The 21,500-nt window shown below is 43.3% G+C and overlaps 2 protein-coding genes across 2 annotated transcripts in view; one reads left to right on the top strand and one right to left on the bottom strand.

Moving 5' to 3' along the window:
- Window positions 1–4,505, top strand: part of Jam3 (junctional adhesion molecule 3) — a 60,560-nt gene extending 56,055 nt beyond the window's left edge. Inside the window, 3 exon segments of the mRNA XM_070038337.1 lie at window positions 1,556–1,685; window positions 1,772–1,826; window positions 2,096–4,505. Coding sequence (XP_069894438.1) covers window positions 1,556–1,685; window positions 1,772–1,826; window positions 2,096–2,131 — 221 coding nt within the window. The 3' untranslated portion in view covers window positions 2,132–4,505.
- A 663-nt stretch (window positions 4,506–5,168) lies between these two features.
- The window catches only part of Ncapd3 (non-SMC condensin II complex subunit D3), a 56,614-nt gene continuing 40,282 nt past the window's right edge, over window positions 5,169–21,500 (bottom strand). The window contains exons 25-35 of the mRNA XM_070038336.1: window positions 20,549–20,686; window positions 20,068–20,201; window positions 19,397–19,596; window positions 16,329–16,439; window positions 14,398–14,580; window positions 13,628–13,779; window positions 13,273–13,412; window positions 12,345–12,416; window positions 5,988–6,062; window positions 5,847–5,907; window positions 5,169–5,738 (exon numbers count right to left, since the gene is read on the bottom strand). Coding sequence (XP_069894437.1) covers window positions 5,633–5,738; window positions 5,847–5,907; window positions 5,988–6,062; window positions 12,345–12,416; window positions 13,273–13,412; window positions 13,628–13,779; window positions 14,398–14,580; window positions 16,329–16,439; window positions 19,397–19,596; window positions 20,068–20,201; window positions 20,549–20,686 — 1,372 coding nt within the window. The 3' untranslated portion in view covers window positions 5,169–5,632. The remainder of the gene's footprint in view (window positions 5,739–5,846; window positions 5,908–5,987; window positions 6,063–12,344; window positions 12,417–13,272; window positions 13,413–13,627; window positions 13,780–14,397; window positions 14,581–16,328; window positions 16,440–19,396; window positions 19,597–20,067; window positions 20,202–20,548; window positions 20,687–21,500) is intronic.

Below are 21,500 nucleotides of genomic sequence, written 5' to 3'. Positions count from 1 at the left end.
ATTTTACTGGGACATTGGGTAGAATAGAACATTTAAAGTTAAGTGATAGACCATCAGTTTAGGTTACTGCTCTGCCCACTGCCAAGCTTTCTTCTGCTGCTGACAGGATCCAGCGAAATCTACTGGGGAAGTTGAAAGCACCAAGCACATAAGTGGCTCTCCAGAACAGACTTCACAAAGTCTTCTGTGTTAGAAACATGGCATAGTTAAGCATGTAGCTTTCAGAGTGGGATTAAACTCCTATTCTTTGGTAATTGATAGAACCATTGAAACACAACGCTAGAAGTTTGTCCACTTATACTAACTATTTTGCAGGAAACGAAAGGAACTTTTGCCCCAATACTTTGATCATAATCTATGATGTCACCTTGAGGGCACTGGTTCTAAAGTAGGTGTTGAGAGGAAGAGGCAGTAGATTAGGGGATCCTGACCCATTGGGAGAGTTTCTTGGACTCTTCCCTGTTGCACACACCTGGAGAAGTATTTTCCAAAATGGCTTGATGATTAGAACCTTTTAGATTATTATGTACAGATCCTAGGGCCCACTGCAGACCTGTAAGAATAAGAAATGTCTGTACAAAACAAGTGTTCCAGGTGATTCTTCTCATCTGTGAAATCTGAGAAACTACTCTATGATGATTTTCTCCTGAAGGAAAGTTCCTGAGTTGGTCAGTTTCCTGATGTTTTCCCATGTATTTTTCTGTGCACAAATAGGCACTCATGTCACCATAGCAAATAATCAACCAAGCACCTTTATTTGGTATAAATAAATCGGTAATTGGAATGCAAGTTAGGGGCTTTCTAGACATGTGGCCAATGGAATAAAAGGTTGAGCCATCACTATTTTTACTTTTAAAATAATGATTAATATAATTTTGTTATTAAGGTGTTGTATAGAGGTGTCACAATTATGCAAGTCTAGTAATGACTACAGTTCTTCTTGTACAATGTCACCCCTTCCTTCACTTTCTCCTTGTTTCGCTCTCCTACCTTTGTCTACAAGTTGCATAGTTCATTTTTTACATAGAATATACTGGATACCATGACTATATTTGTTTACCCTTCCTCCCTCCATCTTTTTGCCCTTCCTTGTGCCCACCACCCCCCAAAAAAAGAAATCACTATTTTCTTTTATTTTTTATTGTGAAAATACTGCATTATTTTCATTTTTAAGGCTTGAAACTTTCTTCTCTCAAGTAATCCACATCAATTAGGATTTTTTTTCTTCCTTAGAGCTTCTGACTCCTAATTTTTCATATACTGTAACCATTTTCTCCATTACCAATATTCTCAGACATTTATCCCAGAGCATATTTAAGCCTTTCATGTAATTCCAAACCTTCTTGATATAATTTAACTGTAGTAATATCAGGGTTTATGGTGCCCTGTAGGGTCTAGGCAAGATTTAATTTACTCTCTGGGCTATGAGAGGCATGAGGGGGCAGAGAAACAGATGAAAGGGGGAAAGGAAGTGGATGGTAAGAAGGGAAGGATGGCTGGTTATTCTTTTTAAGGGATGGTGCACATCATTTCTTCCCACAAACCTTTTCTGCAGATGACCTGAACATCGCTGGAATTATTGGAGGAGTTCTGGTTGTCCTATTGGTTCTGGCTCTGATAACGTTGGGCATCTGTTGTGCATACAGACGTGGCTATTTCATCAACAATAAACAGGACGAAGAAAGGTGAGCCTGCCTACCTGAAGGTGAAGTTCAGGCTGCTGTTAGTATGATACCCACAGCACTGAACTGCTGCCCCCTTCTGTTCACAGTTACAAGAGCCCAGGGAAGCTGGATGGAGTTAACTACATCAGGACAGATGAGGAGGTAAGAGAACTCAACAGGCAGCATGTAGGAAACTGGCAGTGTGGGTGCATCCAGTGAAGAGAACAAACATTCCTGCCTGGAAACCCAGCAGCCTTGTATGAGTAGTCCTTGTTTTACACACCAGTGAAACCCATACTTCCCACAGTCTAATGGATGACACTGCTTCTCTGCTTTAATCTGGCCCCTAGCTTCCTCCTTGGGGATATTTTCCCTTTCCTGCCACCTCACTAGGTTCATGGATTGGTTCTAACTTTGCACTGCCTTTGCAGGGTGACTTCAGACACAAGTCGTCATTTGTGATCTGAGATCAGGCGATGTGACAGAGCACATGCAAATACCTCTACCCCTGAAGGCAGCCGTGAGCCACGTGCACTCGGACAGAGCTAGACACTCATGCAGAAGCTTTTTATTTTGGCCAAAGTTGACTGCTACTTCTTAACTCTTTAACAAGCCTCACGGAAAAAAAGAATCTTCCTCAAAATGGGCACAGTAACCACCAGGACAGGACACAGATGGACATCACTATTGAGCTCCCAGTGTGTTGCCAGCCCAGTTTTCACGAGGGTGTTAACTAGGATCACCGACATCAGCTTTCCTTGGCTGATGAACACCCACTTGCTGTTCATGTTCAGCATTGGCCGAGGGAGCAGACAAGGTGGCTGAGCAGTGTTGGCAGCAATATTGAGCACCACAGGAAGCCCAGGGGCCTTGACTTCCCGCTCTGCCTGGGAAAGGATGTGCATGCAGGGCTCACTCTGTGAGCCCTGACCCTACTGTGCTGTCTTTCCTTAAGGCCTTGGCGGTCAGAGTTCTGTCTTGAAAAATCTTTTGGGATTGGCATTTTCAAAAAAAACATTATCAGGAAGATAAATTGCTTTCTGGATGAGGGCTCTGCTAACCCCAAGGAAACCTGTTTGTCCAGAGTATCAGGATTTAAGAAAACCTTGTCTTAGGCCAAGTCTGAAATGGTACTGAAGTATGCTTTTCTATGGGTCTTGCTTATTTTATAAAACTTTACATTCTAAATTTTTGCTAAAGATGTATTTTGATTAAAAAGAAAATTTCTATTTAAACTGTAAATATATTGTCATACAGTGTTGCAAAAGCTATTTTTTTTAAGAGTTCAAGTTACTATGTTAAATTGGAAAATACCAATAATTAAGTTTTATAACCAAGGAATTCTCCTCTCAGAGGTTTACTAGTACATTCCTTTGTCCATTAAAGTTTAAACATTTTCATGAGAAAATTTATGCTGTCTGTATAGCAGACCACTGTTGCTTAAAAAGCCTTTAAAAAATTCCAGTCTAGCAATGTTGGTATCTGCATCTCTCCAAAAGAAACCCTGGGACCCTCAGGTTGGCTTTGAACAGCCTCTTCCGGAGATCAGTAAAACTGCCTATACCCAAAGACTGCCAGAGGCCTTAGACATGTGTACATGCCCACATTGGTGGCTAGTCCACACCACCGTTCGTCAGTTTGGGCCACTAACTCAAAAGTGTCAGCCAGAACGCCCTCCTCCACTTCGCAGTTGTGACCATGCTTCTTCTCTCAACTAACTCTAGTAGTGTTGTCAGTGGGCTCAGCAGTGCTTGGAGGGTCTCAGGCGGTATCCTCCATGGGTTGCCCAGCCTGCAGCTTCCTGTGACACCTTCTTTTGGTTATGGATAGCTATGAATCAAAGCAGTCACTGACATTTGTTTTTTAGGTTCATTTCCATTATTTGTTTAGTCAGAAAGACTGTAGGGCCAAGGCAAATTTGAAATAAAAGCTGTCAACTACAATAATATTTTTCAAAGAAAACAAACCTCCTGGCCATGAAGAAAGCACTCAACCCTATGGGCTGTGTCTCCTTCTTAATAAGCCATTGTGGGACAGGCGGTCCAGCCTTTTGAAGACTACCAGGAAGTGCACTCAAGCTAGAAAAGTAGAACGCCTGAACCAAAAGCAGTTTGCTAATTTTGATTCTAAATCTTTTTATCTACCTGAGACACTGCTCACTTTGTGGGGAACATTAGAAACATCATTCAGAAGCCTTTGTTCTTCAAGAGCAGATGTCTTCAGCCTCAAAACATAGGCAAGATGTGAAGGGGTTTGAAGCCAGCAGCTTCTGAAAGGAGGAGCACCCAAGTCCTTGTGCGCCCAGGGATGGGTTTGTGTAGAATGTAGTCAACCTTGTGATTTATCTTCCAGTGTCTTAATTTTCTATACTTCCACTGTTGTTTTTCATTGAATGCTTGAGACATGTTGACTTTTATGAGTTCTGTGAAATGCTTGTGATGAGATGTTGGCAGGAGCAGCAATTCTGCTCCCCTGGTGCCTGTTTTCTCTTGACTGTTTAGTGAAGACCACTCCCTCATTTGCCCTCTTGAGGAAGCCCCCCATCTGATGGTTGGGGTTTGCTAGCCTCCCTTATACCAGAAAGCCTTCAGCCACGGGCTGTGGGGCTGGGGCCTGATGCAGTGTGTGAGCCTGGGAAGCAGTGACCGAAGCCACAGAGAAGGAGCACTCTTGTCTTTAGCTTGTGCCTCTTTAGGAAGAGGCCTGGGCAGGCTGCTCTTTGGCCTGTGGTATGGATATTGTATATAGTTGTTATAGACTTGTACTAATGCACCTGGTATTTGTTAAAGCCTCATTTATAAAAAGCTTTTCAAAAAAATCCAATTCCAAATGGTTCTTTCTTATTTGTGCTCATGTTGGATTTGCTGTCTTCTTAGTATTTTGCTAAGCAATTACAATGAAGAGGTGTTCTATCACTGTCTACAAGGAAATGAATACCTGACTGGAACCAAGTTTGTCAATGATGAGGACATTTGTGTCAGTTTATTTATGGGAGAGGTATGGGTGAAACACAGAGACTTTCCACCTTCCAAACCCAACTACCATATGCGCATGCTAACACGCATACTTGAGGCTGGGCTATAGTTCAGTGGTAGAGCATGCCTAGTGTTCATGAGGCCTATGCTCTATCCCCAGCCTTTTGTGTGTGTTTGGGGGCGGGGGAGGGGAAGATACTGCAAGTTTAAAAGAAAAAATTTAACAATAAGTCTACTTTTGCTTCTGTAATACTGGACTCAACAAAATAAGGCTGAGGACCTAGCTTGTGTAGAGTACTTGCCTAGCATGCACAAGGCTTTGGGTTCAATCCTCAGCATTGCAAAAAATAAAAAGAACCAGCAAGGCATGATGACATACACCTGTAGTTCAGCTTCTTGAAAGGCCAAGGCAAGAGTTCAAGACCAGCCTGAACAACAGAAGTGAGACCCTGTCTTCCATGTAGTTATCTTAACTACCAGTGAAAGCCCTTTTCTGACACCAGAAGAACTGTAGTGAATGCTGGAAGGCTATATTTATGCTTAACTTTTATTATTTCAACTTAGAAAGCTGTACACTTCTTTTAAGTCAGCAGTTATAAATAATAGAAAAAATAATACATTCAAATTTTTGTCAATGGATTTGGGAAAATATGTACTATAAGGAATTCAAACAAGCTAATAGAAGCTTCATTTATATAAAAGAAAGCTGCACTTTAAGTTGTATTCCTGAAAGACCAGATTGTAATCTGACATCCAGAGTATAATACTAAATAGCTAAAATCCTAAATCTGGCATTTCTTAGTTTTACAAGTTTTGGTCATGTGTCAGAAAGATAAATACAGCTTTGCTGGGCACACATGAGTGACCACACATTTGCTCTGCACACAACGGCAGCATCACGGGGTGTGAGGTGGTTGGGAAGCCCTCTACCTTCCTTCACACAGGACGTAGAATGCCTCTTGCCTTCCCAAACACCAGCTACAGTGTCCTTGTTCAGTTAGCTGCCTGCAGGGGGGTCTTCCTGGACCTCCTACTGGAGCTAGGGTGGTCATCAGTCCTGCCTAGAGTCTTCACATTCCACTGCGGAGGTGGTGGAGTCCTGGGAAGAAATGACATGGTCATACTGAGACCACACCCCCAAAACAAACAAAAACCCCAAACCAAAAAATACCTGACAAAACCAAAAGGAACTTTTTGTCATACTTACGCTTTATCAGGCAGTGATAAACATAAAATGTCATTTCCTTTATTCTGGGCTTCCGTTTTCTCTGAAAAGGAGTCCCGACACAGATTCAGTTTTTCCAGAACTTCAAGGACAACTAGTGTCTCACACAAGAAGGAAACTTACCTTTGGCTGCAAAGGGAGTCTGTGACATTCCTATGAAACTGACCCCTGCTCCGAACGTGACGTCGGTGATGGACCCTGGCAAAGGGAAGCACATCACAGAAACATGAAGGAAAAGCTGGCAGGATGCAGGCACCGTGTGCAGCCGCCTCAGCAAGTCAGCCAGTCTGCTCTGCTCCCGTTGGGGCCTGTTCCTCACATTGAGGTTCGACCTCAACCTAACCTTTCCCTAGGACTTCACAGTGCTGACACTCCTCCAAGAGGTTCTTCAGTCTCTCCTAGCTTTCCCTTTGGACAACAGCCCTGTTCAAGATGCTCTGTACTCTGCTCTTACCTCTGACTTTTTAGGTACCTTGACTCCTCCCTGCATCCTAGCCTGACACTTCCCACTGATCTCACCATCCCCTGCCTCGACACACCAAAACTCATTACTTCTCCTTGACATGTTCCTGCTATGTTTCTACACACAACAGGATGGACCGGTATATGTATGGTCCACCCAAGCTGGAGCCATCAGGTACCATCAAGCCCTGCTGATGCTAGTGTTCAAGATTCTCTACCTAGTGCCCTACTTCACCATGAATGTCTTGATCCATCATATCCCAACCCTTTATCTGTCACTGCTTCTTCCCACTCCTCCAGCCTCCCCTTCCTCCAGCTCACCCCTTGGGAGGCAGGTGAGCACACACTGAAGACAGACTGACGCACAGTGCGTCTGTATCCTTGCTGAGTCTTACTAGTGTGAACTACAAAAGAATCTAAAATGGTATTGAAGCGAATTCCAAAAAAATGGAAACAAAGTTTTTTTCCCTTTGTTGCTGCTTTAATTTCCTTTTTCGGGGGTGGGGGGTGGGGGGCTGTGTCTTGTTTGTTTATATGTCTCTGGGAGGGGCAGAGGGGCACAGAAATGGAGGAACAAAGGATGAACAAATGTGGGTGGGGATTAGAAGGAAAAATGGGAAGAATGAGGGAAGGGGGTGACACTGTCCAAAACGAAATGTATTCTACCTGACTCATGTGACTGTAACCCCTCTGTACATCACCTTTATAGTAACAATAATAATTTTTTTAAAGAATCTAAAGTAGGAGCTAGGCACTGGTGGCTCACATTTGTAATCTTAGGAGGCTGAGATCTGAAGATCACAGTTTGAAGCCCACCTGAGCAAGAAAGTCCATAGGCCTTTTACCTCTAATTATCTACTCAAAAGTCAGACATGGAGCTGTGGCTCAAGTGGTACAACACTAGCACTGGGCAAAAAAGCTAAAGGACAATGCTGAGGCCCTGAGTTCAAGGCCCAGTACCAAAACAAAAATCTAAAATGAGGATGAAAATATATACTAATCCCACAAGGGGTTGTTATGATTAAATGAGGTTATATAAAGTATATAACACAGTACCTGATCCAAGGTTAACTGCTAAAGAAATAATTAGCTATTATCTCTTCTATTAGTGGAGTCACTTTGAGATGGCCCCATTGCCTTTACAAACTCACATGGGAATGCTGCAGGACACCTGGTGTATACCATGTTTGTGAATCAGTGTTCTCCAGCAGACCCTGGCCTTCACACCTGTGTATACGTTCAGCCCTTCTGCCTGGCCTGCTGCCGAGAACCAACACAACACTCCACCGGTCCGTGGCACTCCATACTCTAAGCTTCTACCGGCCCACTTGTAGAAGCAGAGCTGGGTGTGAGGCTGGCCCAGCACACTTGTGAGTGTAGCACTCCCACCTTTCTCCATGTTGGGACATCCTAGAAGTATGGATGGTACTTTTCTAAGCTCAATCCTAAGTTACCCAGCAGTGCTTGCCAGCATTCCACCCGTAGATGGACTGGCAAAAGATCCCACCTTCATCTGTGAGCTCTCCCTGAACTGTCATTCGAATCACACTGTTTCCGCAACTCCGAAGCCTACATGCCTTCTGGTAACAAGTCTGCCTTTACCAAAGCACCTGCACAGGGGATCTTACCCTCCACTCCCCAGTGTACTCTGTGCTTAGAATCAAAGGCAGAAGTGCCTTTGCTCCTGCATTACAGCTGCAAGAGGGATTTGCTAAACACTAGACAGATATTCAGCTAAATCCTTGCTCTGAAAATGATACTTTCCATTTAGCAAAGCCACCGCCCATCTGAACCATTGCATTGCAAGAGTTGAATTGAGTAGCCTTCTTCCTACTGGCTTTGCAGAGTTCAGGCCACATCATGATAGTCATCAATAGAAACCATGCTGAAAAAGGCACTGCATGCTCCTAAGTTCTATGCTAATTCTCAGAACAGCTAACAGGAGACCCTTCTTTAAGTACCTCTAGTTCAGAAATCACAGCAACAAAGACAATACATTTAGCAGCCTGGAGAGAGAATAGGTTGTGTTCAGACCCAGTGACACCTGAGTCTTGTTTTCAGTGCAAAGATGAGTCCATACATGCAAATCAGCCTCATGCACTGTGCCAGGTTTCACTGGTGAGGAACACATGCTCCCAGGAGATCAACCAGAGTATGAAACCAAGAACTCATGGGATAAGCAAAACTAAAGTCAGATGTACTGTCCTTGTTTCTCAGCCTACAGCACCCATGTGCCAAAACAGAAGCATTTGGTTCCCTGAGCCAGGAACACTCTTGAAAGAGGAGGACTATTTTACATAACATCACCACATCTTTTGATGTACAGAGAGCCAGAATTATCCACTCCCTTTCATGACAGAGTCATCATTGTTTAGTTGTTGTCTGAGGACAGCTGAGGTAGGAATTCTGTTCACTAATCTCATTAAAAGAGGGCCCTGGATGAAGATTTTTCTATAGCCCCTAAATAGTCAGAGACATAAGAATATCACAGGTTAATAAGCAATAAGCAAGTAGCTAGAAGCCAGGAGGTTCTTGGTGAACATACCCTGCTTGTAGGTGGAGTCAATGAGAGGAAAACATTGGTTTATCTTAAATCTCAACAGTGCCCGGAATCAGGTTGATAAAGGTTGAAATCCAGGGTCTGAGCTGCGACCCACCTCTGCCACTGAACAAACCACTTCTATCACAAACAGAATAAATACAGAAGACTGGTGTGCAGTGCCGAGAGATTCAGGGAGCCCAGGAGGGGCCTACTTCAGCTAACAAGGCAGGGAAAGGGGATCGGGATAAGGGTTTGGTAAGTGAGGGCTCAAGTTACGGAATAACATGGTTTGGGTCACTGACGAGCCTGCGCAGCACTGAGATACAGAGTGGGGCACATCAGGCAGGTCCTAGGAAATCATACTGTATATTCTGGACCGTAACCATCTCTTCATACTATTGGTTGACTATCCCTAATCTGAAAATCAAAATACATGCCACTCAAAAACCCAAAATGTCATGAATGCCGACCTGAGGTCACAGTGGAAAGTTCTACACTTGACCACAGATGACAGCAGCCATCAAAACATAAGTGCAGGGGCTGGGAAGGTGGCTCAGTGGTAGAGCACTTGCCTTGCATGCCTGAGGCCCTGGGTTCGATTCCTCAGCACCACATAAGCAAAAAGAAAAAAGCCGGAAGTGGCACTGTGGTTCAAGTGGTAGAGCATTAGCCTTGAGCTGAAGAGGTGAGGGACAGCACCCAGGCCCAGAGTTCAGGCCCCACGACCGACCAAAAAAAAAAAAAAAAAAACACCAAAAACAAAAACAAAAACAAAAAAAACATAAGTGCAAAAAATACTGTATAAAGTTACTGTCTGGTTATGTGTGTGGGTCTATGATACATCAGTGAATCTCACTGTGTATAGACTTCGGCCATATCCTGAAGAGTTGTCAGTATGTATATGCAAATACTTCCAAATCCAAAAATATCTGAAATCTGAAACATTTCAGATTCTAAGCATTTTGGAATAATTTTCTCAATAATGATTCTTATGGGATTTAAAACAATAAATTATAAAAATAGGGAAAATTTTTCAGCTCTTCTAATTTGTTCCTGTTTGGCAAAGGAAAGAAAAGAATGGGGCATTTGGACAAAACAGCTGTTGAGGTTCAGAGAGGACAGAGGCACTCGCTATAGCTGGAGCATCAACCTCAACATACCAGAGCCCCCAGTCTAAACATGCTCGGTACACGTCAGCACCAACTTCTGACTACTCCCTAGGGTAGACTCGCTGAGTACTATCCAGTACTTTTGTAATGGCAAGAGGTAGCAGGTAGGGCTAGTGACTTGATCTATGTGCCTCAGCTTCCCACAAGGATCCTCTAAGTCATTTTGAAGTTTAAATGAGCTAATAGAAAAACTATTGGCCCATAGACACATGAAGAAATGTTCAACATCCCTGGCCATAAAAGAAATGCAAATCAAAACAACATTGAGATATCACCTCACTCCAGTTAGAACAGCAAAAATCAAGAACTCTAACAACAATAGATGCTGGAGGGGATGTGGACAGAAAGGAACCTTACTTCATTGTTGGTGGGAATGTAAACTTGTTCAACCACTTTGGAAAGCAGTATGGAGGTTCCTCAAAAGTCTTCACATAGATCTCCCCTATGATCCAGCAATCCCACTTTTGGGCATTTACCCAAATGTTTACAAACAAGACCACACTAAAGCTACCAGCACAACTATGTTTATTGCAGCATTATTTACCATAGCTAAGATATGGAACCAACCCAGATGCCCCTCAGTAGATGAATGGATCAAGAAAATGTGGTATATATACACAATGGAATTCTATGCCTCCATCAGAAAGAATGACATTGCCCCATTTGTTAGGAAATGGAAAAACTTGGAAAAAATTATATTAAGTGAAGTAAGCCAGGCCCAAAGAAGCATAGGTCCCATGGTTTCCCTTATTTGCAATATCTAGTATAGGTATGAGTCAAGCGGAAAAGGTCAGATAATGTGATGTTAGGAAAATGAACCCTTAAATATGTATTTTAATGTTTTCGTTTCTTTCATGCATGTGTTTCTAACGCATTTATAAGATTATTTCTTTGTTGCTTTGTATGTCCCTCCCCCACAGTGTAACCCCCGCTTTCACTATATTTGATGTCAGTATAACATGTGGAGGAGATGGGGACAAACAAGTCGTTTAAGGATTCAGGTGGACCTGTTGCAACAATGAGAAGTACAAAATGTCATGTCAAAACCAACTTTACAATGTCGGTGTGGGGGGGGGAGGGCGGTATAATTGGGTGGGGGGGAGGGGGGAGGCTAGGAAGGGAGGTGAAGGGTAAACAAAGGAGGAGGCTGCAATGCTTGGTAAGAAATGTATGCATTATCCTGCCCATGTAATTGTAGCCCCTCTGTACAGTATGTTCTCAAATAAAATAAAATAAAATTTAAAAAAAAAAAAAGAAAAACTATTGGCCCAACCCAATGGACTAATGGGTCAAGAAAATGTGATATAGGGGCTGGGAAGGTGGCTCAGTGGTAGAGCACTTGCCTTGCATGCATGAGGCCCTCAGTACCACATAAGCAGAAAAAAAAACAAAGCCGGAAGTGGCGCTGTGGCTCAAGTGGTAGAGTGCTAGCCTTGAGCTGAAAAGCTGAGGGACAGTGCCCAGGCCCAGAGTTCAGGCCCCACGACCGGACCCCACCCCCCCCAAAAAAAGAAAATGTGGTATAGATACACAATGGCATTCTACTCTTCCATCAGAAAGAATGATATTGTACCACTTGTAATGAAATGTAAAGACTTGGAAAAAATAATATTAAGCAAAGCAAGCCAGACTCAAAGAAATAGAGGTTGCGTGGTTCCCCTCATTTGTTCTAACTAGACTGTACCTAAAAATCTATAAGCAAACACACTGGATGGTAAAAGACAAAAAATACATTTGGACAGGAAAAATTATACAGGACTCTAGACATTCACACAGTGAGACCAAAGGAGGATATTCTTAGGAGAGGATCACAAAGATAAAATAACTATGTGCATATGTAAAATGATATTAATCAACATGAATTCCAAGAGTGGAAACAACAGTTTCTTTTTTTCTTTGTTGCTGTTTTTGTTTTCTGTACCTTCTGTCTTATTTGTAATTTATCTGTTTGGGGGAAGGAAGGGGGCGGGACAGAAATGGTGGGACCAAGGGTGAACAAATGTAGCAGTGATCCTCACTAGACACTATGTTGAAAATGAACTATACAACTTGTGTGGGGGGGGGGGGCAGATGGGAGGGGAAAAAAAGAGAGAGAGGGAAGGGGTGATACAGTTTAAAAAGAAATTTCCTCATTACCTGACTTATATAACTAACCCCTCTGTACATCACCTTTATAATAACAATAAAAAAAAAGAAAACTTGGTTGAGCATCAGGAGAGCTGCTGTCCAATTACAAGCAGTATCTTGCTAAAGAAAGTTTTCCTACAATACAGCAAATACACAGTGATTAGAGGAAAGGGTACTTACTCTCTGGGGTACTGATTGCCCGCAACTGCTTGAGAGCACCATCAGACTCTTGCTCCAAGCTGTAGGAAGGTGCTAAAATGGAAAACAAGATTAAAGACTAAAACCATCAAAGAGAAGGCATAGGACATATATGGCGAAGCTCAAGTTCCCAGTGGTTAAAGTTTCTTAGAGCCAGTTCAAAATGCACTGCAAATATGTGATAAACCTCAGAAAACATGGGCATTCTCACTAATTTTCTCTAGAAAGTTGAACTATAAAACTCAGCAAACAATGGAAAATTATAAAAACCAGTGTTTCTAAGCTGGAAAATTTAGTTTGACACTGAAGTTTTCTAAATATTCATGGCCTTTGACTACTTGGCATAGTTCTAAGGATTCCATACATACAGGCTATACGTGCAAGGGTATTTACTGTGACATTATTTAGACTAAAAAAATTGAAAAGCACTTTCAATAGGGTCCTGATCAAAAAGTTTTGGTACTTCTTTTAAGATGGAATGATATAAAACCACTGGGAGGAGTTTTGAAAATTAAAGAAAACTTTTCCCTATGTATCACATAGGGAAGCAGGTGATAAAACAATGTATACTAAGATCACAATTTTATAAGTATACAGAACACACACACACACACACACACACATATATACACACACATGTGTGTGTATATGTGTATATATGTATGTGTGTGTGTGTAGAAAAAAGATTAGAGGAATAAACATGGTACTACTGTGGTTTTATGTTCTCCAATTCCAAAATCTTTCAGGGAGCCACAAACTGTTTTCTCGCCTACAATCCTAAATCCCCAGTTAATGTCAGATGTCTTGAGATAAGGAAACAGAAAGCATTTGAAGAGGAATGACAAGCAGACTTGTTCTTTTTAGTCAGCTGTGAGCTCCCCCTATGTCTGGCACCAATCTTTAGGCTTACCCCGGCTGCCTGGTTTCTCTGGGCTTTCCAACTTTAAAGTTAAGGGAAGAATTCCTGAGCCCGGGTTGCGATGTTTATTCTTGGACTCCACGGCTTTCTTGACGGAATTCAGGATGGCAATGGTGCTCAGGGACATGGGCCTGTGGGAGATAACATGCCACAGATGCTGCAGAGGCACTAGGAAGACAATGTGGCCCTTGCCCACATCCTTTGAGACATGCTGCTCATCCACCCTCTTTCCAGTCTTCAAGGGAGGGGTATGGAGTGAGGAGGCTTCCAGCCAATGCAAAGATGAACAGCGTGTGTCAGAGCGGGGAGGCAAGACCAGCCTGCCACTGCCTAATGGGCTCCCTACCTGGCACTGGGCATTAACATCTTCAGAGGCCCAGCTTCTGGTGTGAGAGGCAAAGATGGTGTGTGACCCGTGCTAGTGCTAGATCCAGCTGGGGGCACAGCAGCATTTTCTTGGCCAGCAGGAGCTGGCACTGCTTCTGAGCCAGGACCAACCTGTTGGAGAAGATGAATGGAATTGGAATCTTCCTATGTTATGAACAAGCTATAGCAGTCCTGGGCAAGAACACATTTCTCTTTGACACAGAACTATCAGCCAACTGCCACACATAGATCTTGTGGCCAATTTGTCCTCGTCACGCTTAAGTGCAACAGATCTGTCTGGATTTCTCAGGCAGTGAGAACATCGTGCTTCTAACAAGAGCAGCAGCTAGACCTAGAAACGCCCCCGGGGACAATATGCTCTCAAGAAGGGTGGCTGTGAGAAAGACCCCAGCAAACGAAAACGTTAGGGAAGGAGGCTTAGGGGTGGGTGGCCTGGAATTACAGCTCAGATGTCCGATACTGGTATGCATTCTGGCACTAGGCATTTCTCCCATTATTACTGCAATTTTCCAGACAATGTCCTATGGTAGGGACTGTGGAAGGAGAAGCTTGAGCCATTGCTCTGTCTATTGCACATAACAAGGGAACATGGAACAGGCCAGCAAGCCACATGCCCAGGGGTCTAATGCTGATTGAACTCTGATTACGTGTGGGTTTGGGAGAATGCTGGGAAAGCTGGCATGAGAGTATACTGGACAGTTGGTCAGCCTAAGTCAGACCTCCTCCTACCTGCACAGCTTGGACCCCATCGCCACCATCAAGCACCCTGTTCATATCAGCCTGCTTGGCCAGCTCTTGTTCCTGGGCCAGTTGCTCGTTATATTTCTTCATGTCATACTCAAGTTCAGATGCCAGTTGTTTGTCAACTGCAAAGAAATCCTTGATTTCATCCCGGTAATCTTGCATTACTTCCTGAAAGACCCAGAAGCACCCATTAAGTGTTTTCTTGACTAAAATAACTCTCGCAGGCATGGTAGCACCAACTGCAATCCTAACACCCAGAGGGCAGAGGCAGGAAGATCACAAGGTTCAGGGCAGCCTGGGCTACACAGCAAGACCCTGTCTCAACAAGAAAAACAAGAAATAAGCAGTGCAGTACAACCTAACAAACAATAACAACAGTAAAATGTGTCTGAAGCTAATGGCTCCTGTTTGTAATTCCAGTTATAGAGAGCCCATGAAACTCTTATCTCCAATTAACCACCAAAAGTAGAGGTAGGGCTCAAGTGGAGGCCCCAAGTTCAAGCTCTAGTACACAAGCAAACACGCGCGTGCACACACACACACACACACACACACACACACACACACAAAGATTTGCATTACTGAGAGTAGGCAGTATCTATTACATTAATTAGCAGATTACTTAGCATAATGGCCTATTGTAAGGAAACATTAATGATGTTCACATTGTCCACCATGATGTGAGATATTAACAAACAGTTCCCATCTCATAGGAAGCTTCCTGTTTATCTGCCAGGTGAAGGGGCAATCGCTCAGGTACCCAATGGGAGAAAGACATGGTCCTGGCCCAGGCTCCCACAGCAGATCCAGGGAGCAGAGCAGCCTGGAAGCTGCTCATTCACTTACCCTAGCTTTATCCACTAGACCCAGAGAACCACAACTAAGGCCCTAAACCCATACTTGTGCCTTTTGATTTTATTGAAAATCTTTCATTACATCTAGGTTCAAGCCTTAGAGGGGGTCTTTTAACCTCTGGGTTAAGAGAAAGAACCCTTTCTGCCTAACAGAACTAGAGGATGAAAAAGCTACACTGCAGTTCAACCATGACAAAAACTACAGGAAGACTATCAGCTCCGGCAGTCACTACTGCAGTGCTAAGAGGGTGGCTGCTGAATGAAATTCAGGGGTGTGGTAGAAACAGGAGGTCCTAAACATTTTATATGCCCTCCTCTGATTGGACAGACTGGACAATAAAAAATATAAAAATAATTACAAGTTCTCATATTTCTCTATACAGCGTGCTCATCCGTCCCAACCCCTTCTTACTTAGCGTACAAGGTCACCTGAAGATCATATTCCATGGCATTTTGTTGCCGCCTTTTCAGAGAAAGGGTTTTTGTTTTGTTTTTTTTTTATGGGAAAATATACAATGTTACCAGAGATTAACTGCTAAATTAAGGAAATGGTTGTGGCTTTTTATTTCTGAGCAATTCTATGAAAGATCTGAGGCCTTACTTAGGTCTGTCCTGCAGAATCACCCTGAAAAGTGTTACTTCCCCACCCCCTTCACAAACAGCAATGCCAGCCAGAGGACAGCAGCTGCCATGGCACTGTTAACTCCTAACCAGGGCCATCTGAAGCAGTGAGAACAAAAGACTTCCCTTCCTTCTTCACCAGAGTGGACTACGACGAAGACTAGCTTTTTCTCCTTGACCGAAATGGAACCTAATCCTAAAATGCATACAAATGTAACATGCATGAACATATGCTTGGCAGGTGGGAAAGGGCAGACCCCTGCAGTGTGCCTCTAGCCCAACACCCCATCTCCTCTGCAGATAAGCCAGCTTGGTACATGCATTGTACACACTACTGTAATAAAGGTTTCTATAGCTCTCTGAGCTCTTACCACTCATTGTCTGCCTAAGTAATGAATTTGGGGAAGAGATGCAACCCCAAAAGGCAAACTTATCACTTACCCTGAGATAGTTCATGAGTTCTCGTAAAGCTGGGATCTTTTTTTTCTCCAGCACAGTCTTCAGGGAGATGATAATTGGAATAATGTTTTCTATGAAATTCCTCTTTTGAACCTGTAGTAACACAAACAGAAGCATGTTTTAGATGTACAAACTTCTAAAAGACAAAAGCTTGTCCTTCATCCCATTCTTGTAGCACAGACAGTGTAGCAGCTTGTAACAGTTGATTTCTGGTGTTTGATTATGACACTGGGAATGTATTGTACAGAAGGCTTTTCTTCTAAAGTCATCCTAAGCATTACAGGCAAACATTCAGAAGGTTTATAATATAGGCAACAGAGAAATACTACTCACACATTCTAAATGAGAAAAAGGAGTAAGAAATATGTTGAATAACTTGACAAAAAGCTCAAAATCTCCACACAAGATCTTCTGGACTCTTAACTCTGGTCTACATTCAGTCCTACTCGGGCTGTGCAGAGGTATTTTGTAATCTGAAGATGAGATGACAGTACTATAAAAATGGATAAGCATGGGCTGGGAAGTGGCGTAGTGTTAGAGTGCTTGCCTAGCATGCACGAAGCCCTGGGTTCCATTCCTCAGTTCCACATACACAGAAAAAGCCAGAAGTGGAGCCATTGCTCAAGTGGTAGAGTGCTAGCCTTGAGCAAAAGCAGCTCAGGGACAACGCATTGGCCCCGAGTTCAAGCCCCAGGACTGGCAAAAAAAAAAAAAAAAAGAAGGCTAAGTATGATGACAGCCAGCTGCACACACACACACACACACACACACACACACACACACACACACACACACACACACACACACACACACACGTACATGTGTGGCAAGTGCACATGTGAGTGTGTGTGTTTTTTTTATAACTGTGCACACATTTTAAAAAGTGGTATGAGCTAGGTATGGTACCATTTGCTTCTAACCCCAGCCTAGGGAACAGAGGCAGGAGGACTGAGAATTTGTGCTAGCCTTGATTTAAATGATCAGTCACCCATCTATTCAGCAATAAGTTTCTTAAGAATTAAAAATCATTCATTATAGCATCTCACATATGTAAGATTTATCTTTCTGAACCTGTACTCTTGTTCTTCTCCAAGCTAATAGTATTTTTCTTGCTTATATAACACCTCATTTGTAAAGGGTCTTCTCAGTCCCTGTAACAGGAGGCCAAAAAATAAACAATTCACTTAAATACAGACATCAACAGATGCTAGTTTAGGAACAGTCTTTAGAAATGGCCTAAATGAATTCCCTCAAGTACTATCAAGACCTCAGAAATGCAACAAATTCAGATTGCTTCTAGACCACAGTGTGTATAGGGATAAATTATACTGGGTGGCAAGAGGTAGGGTCTGGAACTTGTCTGTGAGGGAAGGGTGTCTATGAAGGAAGCAGGCAGACAAGAAGAGTGGTAAGAGGCTTTCTGAGAAGATAGAACTTAGAATATATGGGAATGGGGGCAGAGGTGTAAAAGGTGTAGAACAGGAGAGAATACAGCCTACCACTTCAGGGCTGAGAACCAAGGTGATCATAAGCAAAGAAGGAAAGGGATGGGGTAAGTACCAGCACATTAAGATTGTATCCTGGAGGAGAATTAGTATTTTATCAGAAATGGCACGATACCACACAAATATCATCCATAAAATAAATTTACCCCCTTATTTATCACCAAGAGAAGAGTTCTGTGAACTGACACAACATGCTGAGTACCAAACACCACAAATCACCCATAATCCACCAGAAAAGTCTCCTGCTGCCCTTCACAGTCAATCTGCCTCTATTCTCTTTTATGATCACATTTGTATTTTAAAAACATTGCTAGGGGCTGGGAAGATGGCTCAGTGGTAGAGCGCTTGCCTTGCATGCATGAGACCCTGGGTTCGATTCCTCAGCACCACATAAAGCGAAAAGAAAAAAGCCGGAAGTGGCGCTGTGGTTCAAGTGGTAGAGCGCTAGCCTTGAGCTGAAGAGCTGAGGGACAGCGCCCAGGCCCAGAGTTCAGGCCCCATGACCAGACCCAAAAAAAAAATAAAAACATTGTTCTAAAGCTTGACATAGTGATGTTGCCTATCATTACAGCACTTGGAAGGGTGATGCAGAGGATCATGAGTTCAAGCCCAAACGAGGCTACATAATGAGCATCTTGTCACAAACAAACAAAAAACAAGACTGTATGGGCAGCAAATGGCACATAGCCTGCAGGACAAGGAAACTAGAGGCAGAAAGGGTGCTATGGGAACAACTAGAAATGGCATAGACTTAACAAGTCAGAAGCAGTGGAAATCCAAGAGAGAGATGGATCTTTGAGATAGACAGGATCTCCTGATAAAATGGATAACATCAGACTCCTTCTTTAGGATCAAAAGCCTTCAGGAGCCAGGCGCCAGTGGATGGATCATGCCTGTAATCCTAGCTACTCAGGAAGCTGAGATCTGAGGATCACAGTTCGAAAGCAGCCCAGGCAGGAAAGTCCATGAGATTCTTATCTCCAATAAACTACTCACAAAAGTTCAACTGGTAGAGCACTCATTTTGAGCAAAAGAAACTCAGGGACAGAGCCCAGGCCCAGAGTTCAAGCCCCAGGACTAGCAAAAAACAAAAACAAAAAAAAAGAACCTTTAGGGATCAGGTTGGAAACATACCAGCTATCCCTATAGGGCCTGGAGAGGGCTGGTAATGAGGCTCTTGAACAGCCATTCAATTTTAAATCTGATACTTCAGGTCAAACAAAGAATGTGCTTAGAATCCTAGATACTTGTTCTGCTGTGGCACAAATTATCCAAGAGATCACTGTGGCAATTTGTTATCTAATGGCAGAAGAGGCAGAAAGAGATGACTAAGTCAGCTTTGACAGAAGAACCTTGAGACACTTGTGGCTCACGGAGACAGACAAGTGGAAGGGAACTCTGTCTTATAAGAGGAGCTGGGGCTAGAAATAGACTTGCAGATTGCTACCTAGGCACTGGTTAAAACCACTGGTAAGAACAAGCCCAGGACCCGGGGACACCACCCGGTATGCACATGAGCAGTCTGTGGGATGAGCCCACACGCACCTGTGAGATGAGCTTTATCTGGGCTTCCTGCATGACCACATTTGCCAAAGCCATGTCATCTTCTTCCAAAAGGAGGTCCTTGCATGGTTTAGCTCTCATTGCCAGAAGCTTGATCTCCTTTGAGCTGAGAACATCAAATGTGTCTGAAAGCAATTCACTGGCCTCCATATCGAGCGGTAAGATGCCATCAGCGAAGCATGCTGAGAGAAAGCACAGGAGATCTAAGGAACATGTTAGGCCAGAGGGGGAGGGCAGTTCACAGGCTTACTGGCTGTCTGGGACAGCAATCTGCAGTGGGGTCTGTCTGGGGCACAGCTGATGGCACATGCCAGAAACATGGGTGTTCCTGAAGAACCAGGGCCTACATGGTACAGACCTGTGTTTTATTTTATCAATTATTTTTTTTGCCAGTCCTGGGGCTTGAACTCTGGGCCTGGACACTGTCCCTGAAGGCTAGTACTATACCACATGAGCCACAGCACCACTTCTGGCTTTTTACTTGGAGTCTTATGGATTTTCCTGCCCAGGCTGGCTTTGAACCATGACCCTCAGATCTCAGCCTCCTCAGTAGTTAGGATCAGAGGTGTGAGCCACGGGTACCTGGCCTGTATTTTATTTTTAAACACATATTTGCCACTATCCCCCCCCACCAACACCACCATGAGGCCTACCCAGAATACTAAGGCAGATTTTTGAAGTGATATTGAATCGCTGCTCATCTGTGAAGTGTTCTAGAAGAAACTTGTAGATTCTCATTCGCCTCCCCTTGTTGGTCTTTCCCTTCAGTGAGAACAGTCGCTTCTCTCTGTGGCAGAGCACAATGGTTTTACCACACAAGTGGGTGTAGGTGTCAAGGGTTCAGCACAACATTGTACCAGCATCTGCAAGGCTAAGTGCAAAGGACACTGGGATTCCAATGTCTTCCTGGACGTATAATTCCTTCAGGACCCTAGCCTCACAGGTGAATTTTCCTAAACTGTCCTGCCAAAGAAGGTAACAAGTACCAAGAGAAATATCCAGATGACAGTCAGTGGTCCAAGCTCTACACAAGATCAGCCAGACATTTCCTACCTCTCTGTCTGAACAGCCAGCACCTCCCAAACCTCCCTTTACCTCTTACCAAAAGACCATCCACCCGGCCACTCCACTAACCTCTCGGACTGAGGAAATTTGTTATACTTCTCATGCTTCTCATAGTTGTTGAAGTGGAATATACACTCAATAAAGTGTTGGAAGAACATGACAGGGTTCCTCTTCAATAGCAAGTGAGCCAGGCAAAACTCCCCCAAACTGCAAAGTGGAGAGAAAAAAGTAGGAAACACGCTTGTTGTTTGCCTGGTCTCTACAAATATGTAAGCACTGCCGTGAAGCACAAAGAATGGTAAGCAAGGCTAAAAGATTCTAAAGCTACCTAGGTAGTTGGGTACTTCCTTCCTCCGCTAACTAATCATCTTTGTGTTTTCTTCCTTTTCTTTCTTTTTCTTTTCTTTCCTTTTTTACTTGTTTCTTTTTTCTTTCCTTTTTTTTTTTTTGTGCTAGTCCTGGGGCTTGATCTCAGGGCCTAAGCTTTGTGCTCAAGGATAGTTCTCTACTACTTGAGCCACAGCTCCACTTCCATTTTATTTTATTTTGGTCCCTAATTGGAAACAAATCTCACGAGCTTTCCTGATTGTGGTGGCTTAGAACCATGATCCTCATATCTCAGCCTCCCGAGTAGCCAGGGTTATAGGCATGTGTCACCAGCAGCTGGCTTCATTCTCTTTCTTAGTGACACTTTAGATTAGTCACTTTCTTGCCTTGAACACTTATACCTGCTTTTTTATACTTCTGCAGCAATTGCTAACTTACGACTATTTGTACTTGGATTTCACTCTGTGTTTACTGGACTACAAGGTCACCACCTAGTGGGCAGAGGAGGAAATATGTCATGCAACTTTGTTTCCCCCAAATTTGGGGTTATCAGAAACAACTAAAAATGTTGCATAGCCCTGGAGTTTAGTTCAATGTTAGAGCACTTGCCTTCAATGCACAAGGCTCTGAGTTTGATCCACAGCACTGCCCTCCAATAAACATGCAAAAAAGAAACCACTTCAAGAAATCCCAT

Source organism: Dipodomys merriami, unplaced genomic scaffold (assembly GCF_024711535.1).
Source record: "Dipodomys merriami isolate MVZ:Mamm:240054 unplaced genomic scaffold, mDipMer1.0.p SCAF_29, whole genome shotgun sequence".
NCBI classification, from domain to species: domain Eukaryota; kingdom Metazoa; phylum Chordata; class Mammalia; order Rodentia; family Heteromyidae; genus Dipodomys; species Dipodomys merriami.
This window is presented reverse-complemented; position numbering and strand designations above follow the sequence as displayed.